We start from the raw sequence: 14,397 nt of genomic DNA on the forward strand, positions 1-14,397 counted from the left end.
TAGATAATGTTCATAAATAAATGCGAGGGGGGATGAAGAAAGGCAAAGCAATAAAGCAAATTTGTTTTAGTCCTTCAGGCATAAGCTTGTCATCTCTTCCCTGTGACGGATTTGTCCTGGAGAAGTTAATTTGGGAAACAAACATCGTACTGCTGATATCCTAGGCTTATTTTAAATGCTTATCTGAAATGTTCAAAGAGCCAATGTGCTGGTAGGTATTTTTCCTCATACTCAGCCAGGAGCATGGAGTGATGTATAGGTCATTCCAACCCACAAACTTCTTTGATGCTGTGTCTGTCCTTCAGAATCACTTCTTGCATGTTCCCCTCCATCTGAAGGATGATTTGCTTCTGTCTGATACCTCCAACCTACAGTACTCAGTACAATGGGGTGGAAAGAAGACCAAAAGGGACCGCGTTTTTGTTTATTTCTTCCCCTTTCCCACTTGCTGCCAACTCATTTAGTCTTGCATTCTTCAACTCTATATTTTGGTAATACGCACTCAGTTCTTGCTTCTACTTGCACCTATATGACTATGCAGCTAAAGTAAAAATTTAAGCCAGTGTATAAAAGAAACCCAACAAACCACCTCTCTTGGACCTAAAGAGAACGCAATATTAATATTTTACTATTTGGAGTTGTGTTTGACAGACTGGGTTCTTTAACAACTGACTTATTCAGTGACTATACATATTACCCTTTTGTGACCTAAACTACTTAAAAATCTGCAGGTAAGCGGAGTTACATAAATACAAAAATACAGCTATGTACCAGTGATGTACCAGTACTGAAAATCATTGCCTGCTCAGTCTCAAAATATCCAGGGGAGTAAATTAGCCCCAATGTTATTTAGCCTCTGCCTCATTCACTCAAGCTAAGGTACCTGTCCCTGCTCTGGCTGTAAGACTGTGGTCATTCCAAGCGCTCTACAGAATTAGTGCAAAAAGAAATCTATAAGACTGATGCAAGTGGTGGGTGACCGAACTACACTTCCAAGACACCTTTCCCTCTCCACTGTTGAAAGAGGCAGCCATCTACAAAGTCAGAACCTTGCTTACACATGCCAGTTATATACGTAATGTCAAATATGACAACTCTGGACCACCTTATCTACTTTATTGTGAAGATCAAGATACAGAACAGATCAGTTTGTAATCCCTAATCGTGTGCCACATTTTCCGCCTTCCTCCATAAGATAGTAACTCACTGAAGGCTAGTGCCCCAGCTATACCTTTTTCATTGTTTTAACTGCTGCAATCATTTTCAACCTATGTTCTGCTCACCATCACGGATGGATAAACAAGTTCATTTAGACCTCCAGGCTGGGAAAGTACCAGCTTTCACTGTACCTTTTTGTGAACATCCCTCAGAGTCACCATGTTGTTTTATTATTTTACACAGAGGGATTCAGAGTATTTTAAAAGCATGAGTTGTTTTTAGAGTGACAGGAACCATATACCCAACTGGCAAATTTTAGTAAACAAGCCACTCAACGTTCACTAAAATTCTGCTCTGAGCCTAGTCCTTTTTAAAGAGAGCTGGGCAGTGAAAACCCTTTCATTTATGCCACAGAGCTGGCAGAAACTTAAAGTAAAACTGAGTTCAAGATAAAAAAAAGTGCTAGAATAAAAAAAATGCCATTTAGGAATTGTGTTCAGGACCTGCACTTCTTGACACTAAGGGGGCTACTGAAGGTATTGACATTGATCAAATGTTTAATTTTGCAGAAGAATGAAGATTCAGCTTAATTTACATTATTTATAAATTTTTGTCAAACAGGAAAAGCATTTGGTCAAAAACTGAAAAGTTATTTTGAGAAGTCAAATGTTATTTCTCTGTTTTTAAATGAAACGTGATTTTTAATTCCTAAACAAGATTTTGTTTCAAAACGTAATAATAATAGTAAAAAGAATAAAGGAAAACACCTCTTCAAAATAAAAACACTTTTTAAAGCTCTGGTCTGTGTGAAATGTTTTGTGTTTGTTCTGCTAAAATATCAATATGTGCACACAGAACTTAAGTGCAAAATCACCAGGAACCAGATTCTGCCTCCCATTCTTTACAAATTCAGCTGCGCTTTCTTGATTCAGATGTTCTCTGAAAACTTCACATGGGTGACAGTAAACAAACAAATGAAGGATCGGTGAACCCGTATCCCAAACTGCATCAACATCTGATGATTTCCTGCCAAGTTTGTAACAAATTTACTCAATGCATTTTATTGCCTCTCTCTTTGTGACAGTCAGATGCTTTCTTTCCTTATCCTTATTTACAGTCCTAAATTGAAGTAGTAGTGTTTGGTTGGCACTGGTGTGACAAAACACGTTATTGCCTCTGTTCTCCGATGGCACAAAAAGATATTCTTGCAGCCAGGGTTCTGGTGCAAATGGTCACAGAATGCTCAGTTTATTTGAGCCTCAGTGTTTAAAGCAGCTGCCTATAAACATCCATATGGGAAAATACGTTAACATATGGAAATCTAAGACTGTGAACACAGTTAAGGAAGATATCTTTTAAAATATTAATGACCTCGCAGGAATTGCTGTATTACAAAATTTTCTGGAATTTAACATTAACACAGGAATAAATTTATTTCTTAAAAGACTCTTATTTCAGAGAAAAGAATATGAACTGTATCCCCAAGTCATGTAATGCACCACAGCAGAATCTGAAGTTAAGAAAACATGTTGACTATCCCATCCTGCCATTTCTCTTCATGGGCAATTTTGATGATACAACTTTAGCGTGTGCGTACAAACATTTTATAAAGCATAAGGAAGAAACAATTATGCGATGCTAGGTAAAGTAGTCGACAATCAATCCAGCTTCAACAGCCCAAACAAAAACTATACTAAGAGAATGGCGTGACTTTATCCATAAGGAAGGAACAGTCAACAGACATTCAGAGTAGAGAGCATCAGAAAGTCACAGCTGCCAATACACGCATCTCCTCATCTTTCCAATTTGCTCTCCTGGATCCTTGCTGTGAGCTGCCTGGCAGCTGGTGACAGTTCATGATGGGAGAGGCAGCTTGTTTTCCCACATACATTAGGGCAGTGTGCCAGCAACTGTCATCAGTCACCTCCCACCTTCTCCTCCCAGCTTCCCTCTCCTTGCTTTCTATCACTTTTTTCTCCCTTTCCCACACTGCCCTTGCAAATAAATCATACATGTATGCACAAGTGTCATACAGACTATATGCTAGCAGATACAAAAAGCATGGTAGGAAAAGGGAAGAGCAGCAGTAAGGCACATGTAATTGTAAGATGCCTTCATAGCCCACAGCTCAATGCAGTCCCCAACTTACTTATACCACCCTGGAGGAAGGCACCTTTTCTGTCCCTTTCTGCCTCCTCCTCATTTTGTGTTTCCATTAGTTCAGAGAACACCTTCAGGGGAGAACTTCAGTACCAATCTCCTCTAGGCTACTTCTGGGGAAAAAATGTGTGTGAACCCAACTCCATTTACTGTAAAACCCTTAGGTAGAGACCTTTCCAGGCTCACAGTCAACCCCTACAACATGGCATCTCTCCAATGGTAGTTTGTGGGGTGTACACAATACACTTTAGCCATTACTACTTTTCTGCAGATGTTTGCCCAGCCTTCTTTTTGTTGGATTGTTTTGAGAATTCAACCGCTATTCCAGTTCTAGGATGGAAATAAAGTCTCAGAAGTGTCTGAAGGATTAGAAAGCATTTTTTGTACAGGTCTTCAAAGAATAATCTTTAGGAGCACTCGATTTTTTAAACAGTAAATAACAGATTTTCTGCAAGCTGCACATCATTCCGCTGGTGTAGTAATCTTCTCTTTTTCTTTTTTCTTTCGTTCCTCTGGAATAACAGGATTAACAAGAATCCTGTTAGCAATTCTTAAAATAACTATATATTTCCAGTGCCTCTATTTATATGGCATCATATACCCACTGGTGACTGTCCCAGAAATAGTGTGGAATATTTATTTGCTTCACTTACTGGCTATCTTCACTGTGCACAAGGTCCCTTATTATTATTCCCTCATTAATATCCATATATCACTTAGTATTTTTTGTACCAATTTTTAATTTCATCTGAAACGAATTTTTAACAGCAGCTTTTCTCTTGCTAGGAGACTCAACTTCTAGAGCAGCTGACAGGCTGGAGTCATTGATAGTATTCGAAATTCCTTAAATGTTCCTGAGAATGTTAATTAATTTATGCACAAAATGGCTCTTCAAGTTTATGCAGTACTTCTTTTCAGGTGCCATCATTGTAAACTGTGAAAAATCTCTCCCTGTTATGCCAATACACTGAGCTAATGCGTGGATCCTGTCTCCCTCCAGTGGCATATCGCACTAGCCATAAAGTCTAATATTAAAGTGCGATTAGAGTTTCCCTGATGCTCAGATGATGTCTCTCCATTGCCAAGGTTGCTAAGGGGTTGCAGGGATAGCTGGAAGAGATTTCGTGTGGCGTAGAAGCCCCAGGGAAATTACGAAATGACCCCATTCTTTCAACAAGTCTCTTCTAACTGCCAAAATCTGCTGTTGCCTGCTCAGCTTGCTGTTGCCTGTGTAGCAATAGCAAGAAACACAAGGAAAAACCGTGAGGAGGAGGTGGCAAACTATTTGCTCAGGGCTTGAAATAACTCTCCAAAGCAATAACTGGACTTCTGAAACCACATTTGCTACATAAAAATTAACAGTCACAATATTATGCTGCTGAAAAAAAGAGTTGTATATTGAGGCATAAAAAGATAGGTCGCATTCACTCATATGCACCAACAGTTTAGCAACGATGTATTCAATTTAGATTGTGCCTTTCCCACAGCATTATTAAATATACCTAAAGTCTTTGCACAATGTAATGACTTGTGTGGTGAACAAATACTAAGCTGTTCCATGCATCGCAGAGAGTAATTTTTTGTCATAGGAGACGACCCTGAATGTCTTCAGCCCATGCCTTTTGAAATGTATGTGCTGATTCACTGCGAGAGAGCAGTATCTATGTTCCTTTGAGCAGGGGAAACGAAATGTGCTCCCAGGCTTGCCTTCAGTCTTTCTTTGGGGAAAATGGGAATAGTATCCATCCCAGGAGTGATTTATGGCTTTGCTAAATACCTCTGCCCTTTCAGCAAGCACACTGCATTACAGCAATTTGTTGGTCTTCCTATTCTTTAAAACCACATAAACAATTTGTAATGCAAAAGCCATAGTACATAGTGAAAAGAAATAGTTCCTCATTGTGGAGATTATAAACTGTATTGTAGGGCAAAATGTTTCTAAACATCGTACCAGTCTATATCCTGTGCTTACCTTACAATTTAAAATCTCAGTAATTTGTAATGATGGTGCAAACAGCAGACGTCGAGATGGATTAATTCTTTTTCAAGTTTAAATTTAAAAAGTTTCAGTAGGGGATTACTACTTAACTGCTGTTAAGCAGAGCCTCACAATCATCAGCAGTACTTTTTGCCTTTCATAGAATGGACGGTTTGACATTTAGTTTCCATATCAAATGAACAAAGACTGTTCAAAGATACATGCGTAAAGTGGGAGTTGTAGTTATAGAGATAGTAAATTCAGCTAAGGATTTTCATACCTATGGCCCTTGTATGAATTTCTGGCATTTCACTCTCTTTTAAATTTACTGCAACTCCCATGTGTGTGCGTCGTAACTGCCTGGTTCAGAAAGCAAATACCTGATGAAGCAAACAATGCAGAGACTGGGAAGAAATTGGTAGGAAAAAGAAGAGTCAATTCCATAGCTGTTAACAGAACTGCATGAGTGTGATGGGAACTGGACATCTTCCTCCTCTCATTACTACTATTTTTTCCCAGTTAATTGTTTTTAAAAAAAATGGCTGCACAAACTCTTATAATGGTCAAAAATGCAGTAAATTGCTGAAGGTGTTACTAGACTTAGTGGTATCAAAAGGATGGTAAGATTTAAGACATGGCCTGCCTCTGAACCCTTTCACCAAGTACTATGCTTAAACCCCAGGCTTACCATCCAGTATTGAATGCATCCTACGAAGTAAGTTTCTCATTAGATTACAAGCTTCTCACTTGTCACATTCCAAACAAATAGAAGCATCAAAAAATTCTCCAGCAATTAGATATCATTTCATTGCCAACATATGAAAATTCGTAGGTTTCAATTTTAAGGATGAATACGCTTAGATAGATACAGTTCAGGTCTAAAATCCACTACGCCGGAATCCATACAGTTCCCTTGATTTTCTGAGCATGAAACCACCCAAAAATGAAATCACAATTTCTTCTACTTTTTTTTTTTTAAAAAAAAGAAGACAGAGCCCTAACACTTCTGTTTAAATGCAACAGCTTCCTCCACTTTCAAAGCCAGGAGAGAATTTTTATTTTCTTCCGCCTTTGAAAACATGGGTTTCATTCGGCCTCAAGGTGGCGATACAATTGTGATAGTTGCTTTCTTCCAAGGCTGCATGTACTAACATCGAATCAATCTGGGTCATTTCTCCTACTGTAAGACGACAGTTCTTGGTAAAGAATCAGAGTGGCATTACTGCTACAGCTTTCATCGCTAAAACTCTGCATTATTAAACATTGGAAATAAAAAGTTAAGGGAAGATAAATTCTCAAATACTTTTCCAGTTTGGATTTTCAGAACAGGATTTAAGAAAATATTATCTCTACACCTATATAGTATTCCCAAATGTCTCTCACACATGTGTATTATAATTAGCCTAATTGGATAGCAATTGTTTACAGCTTTGGTGAATAGCATCTTTTTTTAAAGTATAATTCTACGTATATGCTCAAATATACTAAGATGATGTTCAGGAAGGAGTGAATAAACTAGCAAAATAAACTCATGCTACCCTGAAAATTAAGACTTTTTAATGAAAATTACAATTTTCAGGCAAAAAAGAAATTAATGTGCATTTATTCTAAGTGATTTTCTACCCAAAAAAATTGTTTTCCCTAAAACAGATACCCGATGCACTAAAATGTTATTTTTCTCTGTAAGCACACAGATCATGAAAACTTAGCCTAAGTGCCACATAGGAAAATGCAAGAAGAAAGAAATTTCTGAGACGGGGCAATGTAAGGAAAAGAGTAATCTTTGTCTCATGTAAGGGTTTTTTCAGGTTAAGTTGATGCTCGTTGCTGTACATTCACGTTTTGGTACTCATTTTCAAGAAGGGCAAGAAGGAAGGTCCAGTGAGCTACAAGCCAGTCAACCGAATTTCTGTACCAGGGAAATTTATGGAGAAAATCCTTCTGGAAAACATTTTCAAACTGGGTGGACTACCCATTGCAAGAGTAGCCACAGAAAACATCTGGAAGGTCTCCACAGTCATCTGCACAGTCATGGCTACCTCATAGTTGAACTGTCATAGCTGAGCCACTAGAGGTGACTTGCAGAAATGTTTCTGCCATCAGAAATTTTATTGCAACTTTAACGTTTTCTCACTGCAAATAAAAGATCAGAGAAATTTAAAATCAATCCTAACTGTGATAGCTCAGATTTTCCTGTGCCTTATATGTAATTTGCCCCGTCATTCATTTATCATGCTTAACATTCACATGAGAGTATATCAGACATAAAGTACAACCTGTATTCTTTCCACATAGAAATGTATTCTCATGTGCAATTCAGTTGCAAAACCCAGATTAATTAAATTTGTTCAAGATTTTGGTAAGCACCAGCTGTTCAGGAGAGTGCAATTCCGACTATGTTGACACGTTCACCCCTACAGATGCTATAATGAGTATCTTCATGGAAACAATACATATTTTTTAATTAAAAAAAACCAGTAACTCAGCCAGTTATTAGCATACAAGCACATAAACAAGAAGGCTTTATTTTTATTTTCCTCCTCATTTTAAGAATCCACTGCTACAGCAGGGTTTAATTTTACATGCGTGTGTTTTCCAGATCATTGACCATAATATTGCTCCTTGATCCATCAAACTGGTACGTCTGCTAGTCCCTAACCTATTTAACCTCTTCCATGCACAAATGTTTGGAAAATCCCATCATGAAGAACCAAATGTTTTCCCCAAAAAGGAGCAGTGAGTACCACACACAAGCATGACTACATATTAAGTGACTTAAATCTGTTGGGGGACAATCAGAACCATATTCTGAGTCAGACTTGCACACAAAAACCATAACAATCCTTTTAAGTTTGTAAAATACTACTTTTATGTGAGTTATAACTCAGGAAAGTCCCTATATTTAAGCTACAAACAGCACCTGTATCTTCCAGATTGGGGCAGAGGGATGTATTTCAAGCCAATTTGAACACGTGGGCTATAGAGACCTTACTGTTGATGAAACAAAGCGTTTCTGAAGCTTAAATATAGTACTCCGCTATTATAATGAAAAGTGATTGGTATGAGCTCTACAGATACACTGGACAAAAGATGGCATTTTCAGACCAAGAGGATTCAGTCTGCTGAAAAGATAGAATATAAAAATGAAATAGAGAACACAGCACTTGAAAGCTAAGAGGAACTGAAAAGACAGATGAATAGCTGCTTAGAAAGCTATAACGAACCATGGAATGCAAATTACACAAAGACAAAAGATTCAAGAACTTCAAACTAAAGTGAGCCTTGAAGAGAAACTTAATTTATTTAATCCACAGTAAACATAGTTGGCACTGTGGTTCAAATACCGATCTCCTAATACAGACACAGTAGTCTCCCTGGAACACTATTTAAACAGACCTCCAACTGAAGAGGAAAACAACTTCTGCTAGTACACACGCATTATGCTTTGATATTGTGGAGTAAATCCAAATAAACAAGAGTAAAGATGAAAACTGGAAGCACAAATGTCAAGGTTACTTCGGTTGTCCTATATTTGCTTCTTGGCAAAAATCTCTAGAACAAGTTGGGAAGAGGCCTATGGAATGGGGTTTTTTGATGCAAAAATTCGTGGTTTTGAACATTATTAATTTCTACGTTTCCATAAAATGGAAAATGTCTATATATCTATCTTGTTACCATTAAAAGTTGCAATAAAGCTGAACCAATTCAATTTTACGTTTCTTTAATAAAATGAGTTGTGCCAAATTCTATTTTTAAGATTGAGAAGCCAAACTTCCTTTATTTCTTGAAAATTGACCAGAGATCCCACTCATAACTCAGAAATCTTTCTTCAAAAATCAAGTTGATTAGTCTTCACAAAATATTTCAATTTCAATGAAATAGCATTTCTGCAACACACAAATAATTCTCTAAAACCATTTCATCACACGTACTACAGTTAAATTACCTGTATTTAGTGTTCCACAATCTCTACTATGGTCCATTCTACTTCAGCTTCTTTCCTACAAAAAGGTGTTTGAAATACTAAGGCTGAGGTGTGGCAATGTGTCAGTTAAAGTCTTATTGAAACGGAGAAGAAAGTTGGCTTGTTGAAGCAATCGATTAAACCCTCCCAAAAGACATTCTAGTATCAGCTGAGCTGTATGTGTGGAACAAACAGATACATGCACACGTGTCTTAAGTGCTTTGTACTTCACAGACTGCTTAGACTAATATTATGTGCTTTGGAAATTGTCATGGCAACGATGTACTTCTTTACAAATGGAAACAGTACAGTAAATAGGCATATAAAAACCCCTTGTAGCCTGACAATAATGTTGCTTAAGCTTGCGTGCCCTCCCTCAATCACAAACAGAAGCAAGGGTGTCAGTGGCATGTGAAAAATCCACATGCAGGGCAAAATCCTGTTAACAGGCCTCTCACACACCACTGGACAAGTGAAGGAATCAACATTTAAGCAGCAGGACTACCTCCTATTCATACTAGGTCGATAGACTTTGCAGGTGGAGGAATCATCATGGTGTAGTACAAGAAAAGAGTACTCAGTGAACACTTTTTGTTAAGGCAGTGGGTAACTTCAGTTGTCAAAACCACACAGCAGGGTGAAACACTAGTTAAAACTGGAGAAAATAAACAGATGCCATCCGTGTTCTCAGATAAGCATACAACAGTCAAATTTCTTGTCTCTGCTAAAATGAGTTAGGACACATGAGGTTCACTTGAAACTGGACTGGCTTGCTGTATTTACTACAGTCTGAGTCTATTATATGTTGCAAAGAAATAACTGGGAGTGTGTCGGAGAATCCTGTTGTTTTTCTCTGTTACTGTGCTGATTTCTCAGGTGAACTGAGGCCACCTCTAAGCAAGCTAGCTGTTGGAAAGCCATAGCACATCACTGACGTTCTAACACCACTTCCACAACTCTTCTTTCACTTCCCATCTATGCTGACATAGAATGATGGAAACATTGCTGAGTCCAAAAGTGGCAACGTGATTAAATTTTCATCTAAAATTTTCAATATTTTAAATGAATCTTTTTATTTCTAGCTGTTTTTTCTGTAGAAATATTGCTTGTTTAAAGTGAACTTTACATGAGTCAGTCATTTCAGACACTTCAAGGAAGTAACCTGAAGGGTCCCCTCTATTGTCTTTTGCAAAAAAATACACAATTTCGTAAGCAGAGGTTAAAAAAAATATGCTGACACATCTTCAGTAAGCAGATTAAAAAAATTAATTTTGACAAATATTCCCAAGCTTCTTATCTCCATCTCAGGATCCATTTAATATTGTAATAGCCCTAGGAGTGACACTGTACAATGTCTTTTACATTGCCAAACCAGGTAAGTAAAATGCTGTTTGCAACCTGTCAGGTTTTGTAGAGCTTGTGTGATTTTCCCTCTTTGATATCAGACAAATGATATATAATAACTGTTTTATTGTACTCATCTGTCACTGAAAAAAATCAACTTAATCCAGTATTTCCATGTTCAACTCTACTCTGGAAACAACAACAAAGACACAGTTCCTGGTTTGAGTACTTCGTTCCTCCTTGATTGCATATGGAGACTTCTGCTTCAAAGACAACAATCATCTGAATGATTAATTCCTCTACTAATCTTGACTGAGATTTAGATTTGGAATGAGCAAAGAACCGTAAAATGGGTAAGTCTTAGTTAAAGTTGTTCCTGTTGAAACCAGTGGCAAAGCTCTTGCCCCTCCGTGGCAGAAGCAGCATCTGCAACTGAACACTTCTGAAAATTCTGATTTATCAACCAAGGTACTTTTCTACTAAAAGAATAATGCAGTCTAACACATGTAAGCAGTGATGGCTTTAAAGCCCTATCCACAATTCCAAATCTCTGACAATGAACAACTATCCAGCAATCACCTGTATTCAAACTAAAAATGAAGAAACTCTCGCAGTTTTTCCCAGAGAGGAAAATAAATGCATGGACCATGGTCCTACCTGTGGGTCAGACAGTCGAGAAAGGTCAGGGTACAAGTAGAATTTTATCCCCTCAGAAGCACCTGGTAACGTTACTCCACGAATCAGAAGAATCATCAACATGATATAGGGGAACGTGGCTGTTACATATACAACCTAGCAAGAAGAAGCAAACATTAGAAAAATATTTTCTTCCAACTGCAACAAAAACACCTCATTTCCACATCCATTTTGCTATTAGATAAAAAACAAATCCTTTTCCTCCAGAAAAGTGCTTTTGATGCCCTTGTTCGTGCAGGTGAATTTTGCCCTCCAAACATATTCCCTTCGAAACTATTTATGTCTTGTAGGAAAGGTCAACACTTTTTTATAAAGAGATTGGGAAGTTCTCTTTAAGCACATTATTTACTCCCTCTTTGTGACAGGTGACCAGACACTATACTACAGTGTACCTGTACTCTACACCACATATTATTCCAAACACAGATACAGGGAAATTGACTCATAATAGCAAGTAATTAATTGCATTATATTAGATGTATTCTATAACAACATATGCAATGAATTCTCAGTCACCTAGTAATTACTAAACTGTCATCTCGTAACACTGCTTTGCCTGCATGTCTGTGTTTGAGGAATAAACATTTCATCAAGCTGAAAGGTTAAACGCTATGTCTATCTCCCTGCAATTTGCTATAGTATCCTTGTCCCGCAAAGCACCTTCAGGCAAAATTTCTGAAGTGCTCAATCCCAGTAATTTCTGTTTTCACATATACGGCCACATTTTTTTTAGAAATCAGTTTGTCCTGTGCGTGGGGAACAATAGAGCTTTTCTGGAAACCTGCAAGAAGTCATGTTTTCCAGAGGAAAAATTGAGCAAAATTGATCCCATTTTACAATCACAAACCTGAGAGCAGCATATAGCTATTCAAACTTGGAGGTGGATTAAATGATAAATTCCAAGTCGCTATAAATATTTCCTTTAAATAATAACATACCTTAAACTTAACTTTCTATAATTCTCTACAGCCATTTCTGCCTGTGCAAAGTAGGTATAAAATATCCTAGTATGCGATGATATTCTTATACATCTGCCTTGCACAAGTCAAAATTACTTAACAAGCTGCAAGAATGGGGAAAATCATTTGGTGAAAAATATAACCTGTGTAGCCCTCAAAAATATGTATTTTAAATTCAGAAGTTCATTACCTGTCTCATGGCTATGTAAATGAAAGAGATACATCAGAGAATGCACCCATTAAAGGATTCTGAAACACATTTTCATGACTAATGAACTGAATTTCGATTTTCAGACCGTGCTGAGTATTTAACCCCAAACATGAAATCATTTCATGTCTGCCTCAGCTGGTACGCTCAGAAATGGAGGAATTTAAAATCACATGGCAGATCTTTGAACATGTCCAGCTGCCCAAGACATTTAGACACTTCACTCTCATTGACCTTAACAGGAGGCAAGCATCTATGTATCTTTCAGGTGTCTTACCCCTTTTGAAAATACAAGCCATGATTTTCCCGGGAAATGGAGACAACCATAATACTCCTATAAGTCTCAGAAGCCTGAACTGATGAATTCACAGGTCAATAAAATGCAAAATGGAAAGCTTTATCCCAATGCTTACATTCATTATCTTTGACCACTAGTGGAAATGCAAACTAATATGACTCACTAAGTTCAAACAGGCCTTGTCTCAAAAAGACTGCTCTCCACATCGAGGTTTCAAATAAAAACGGACCATCAGTTAATGAGAAGTAAAAAAGAAACACACGGAATGGACATGGTCCTGCTCTGAGTCTTATATTGGGTGGAAAGGACAGAGTAGCCAGCAACTGGTTTTCATGTTTCTGTATTTAATTCTTCGCCAGCTATTTCTCTCTACTTCTTTTAAATCAATAGTTGCTTTTAATAGAGGATAGTCAGCAGACATATACATTTGATGACAAGGAAGGTATTGCAGCTGAATATCTGTTATCACATTAAATAATATGACATTGCATCATGCTTCATTAACTATACTGGTTTGCAGCCTGCTGTCTTGCGCACCCTGCCACTGCCTTGAAACATTTTACATCAGTAAACAGATTGCGCTTTTGTAGGGGCAGATTTCTTCCCAGGTTCCTTACTTATTTCCTCACTCAGCTACATCAAGGAACAGCTGAAACCACTCATCTCTATGCCCAAGAGAGATCAGGTAAAGGTACCCTTGTACAGTAGTCTGTAATCCTGCAGCAGCCATCCAGGCTTATGGAGCTATACTTCACAGTTTTCTGTTTGCTTTTCTGAATGCCTTCCACAGCCCATCCACCCCTATTAACATTATTGCAAGTACTAGAACCACAACCTCTAGCATACATTTTATCATGAGGCTAGCTGTGCCTCAGCTTTAAAGGAATGAGAACTCTCTTTCCTTTCTGGTTATTATGCAGAAAGAGGATATAAATAGAGCGCAATTGGCTCAGTATTTCTGGCAATAAATACTAACGCAGATATCCAGAACAGTAGTGAAAGAGATACCAAGGAAGCATGTGTGGGAAAGATACACCCTTCTTGAGCCAATTGACATTGTTGACAGTTTTTTGGTGTTAGAGCTCATATAGCTAATGAGGCTGCAAGCTTCTCTTGTACTGCAACAGGTATGCGTATTATATAAGTGTATTTAAGTTGCTAAGCCACTATCCATCGTATTTGAGAAGTCATGGCAGTCTGGTGAAGTTCCCACTGACTGGAAAAGGGGAAACATCACCCCCATTTTTAAAAAGGAAGACCCGGGGAACTACAGGCCAGTCAGTCTCACCTCTGTGCCTGGGAAGACCATGGAACAGATCCTCCTGGAAGGAGGCACATGGAGGAGAGGGAGGTGATTCGAGACAGCCAGCATGGCTTCACCAAGGGCAAGTCCTGCCTGACCAACCTAATGGCCTTCTGTGAGGGAGTGACTACATCAACGGACACGGGAAGGGCTACAGATGTCATCTGTCTGGACCTCTGTAAGGCCTTTGACACGGTCCCCCACAACATCCTTCTCTCTAAACTGGAGAGGTATGGATTTGATGGGTGGACTGTCCGGTGGGTGAGGAATTGGTTAGATGGTCACATCCAGAGGGTAGTGGTCAATGGCTCAATGTCCAGATGGAGGTT

The 14,397-nt window shown here is 38.2% G+C and overlaps 1 protein-coding gene across 4 annotated transcripts in view; it reads right to left on the reverse strand.

Moving 5' to 3' along the window:
* The window catches only part of SLC6A11 (solute carrier family 6 member 11), a 116,224-nt gene that overhangs the window by 46,646 nt on the left and 55,181 nt on the right, over positions 1-14,397 (reverse strand). For all 4 annotated transcript variants that reach the window (XM_076346006.1, XM_076346003.1, XM_076346004.1 and 1 more), the window contains exon 7: positions 11,262-11,396. In XM_076346006.1, coding sequence (XP_076202121.1) covers positions 11,262-11,396 — 135 coding nt within the window. The remainder of the gene's footprint in view (positions 1-11,261; positions 11,397-14,397) is intronic.

Source organism: Aptenodytes patagonicus, chromosome 8 (assembly GCF_965638725.1).
Source record: "Aptenodytes patagonicus chromosome 8, bAptPat1.pri.cur, whole genome shotgun sequence".
NCBI classification, from domain to species: domain Eukaryota; kingdom Metazoa; phylum Chordata; class Aves; order Sphenisciformes; family Spheniscidae; genus Aptenodytes; species Aptenodytes patagonicus.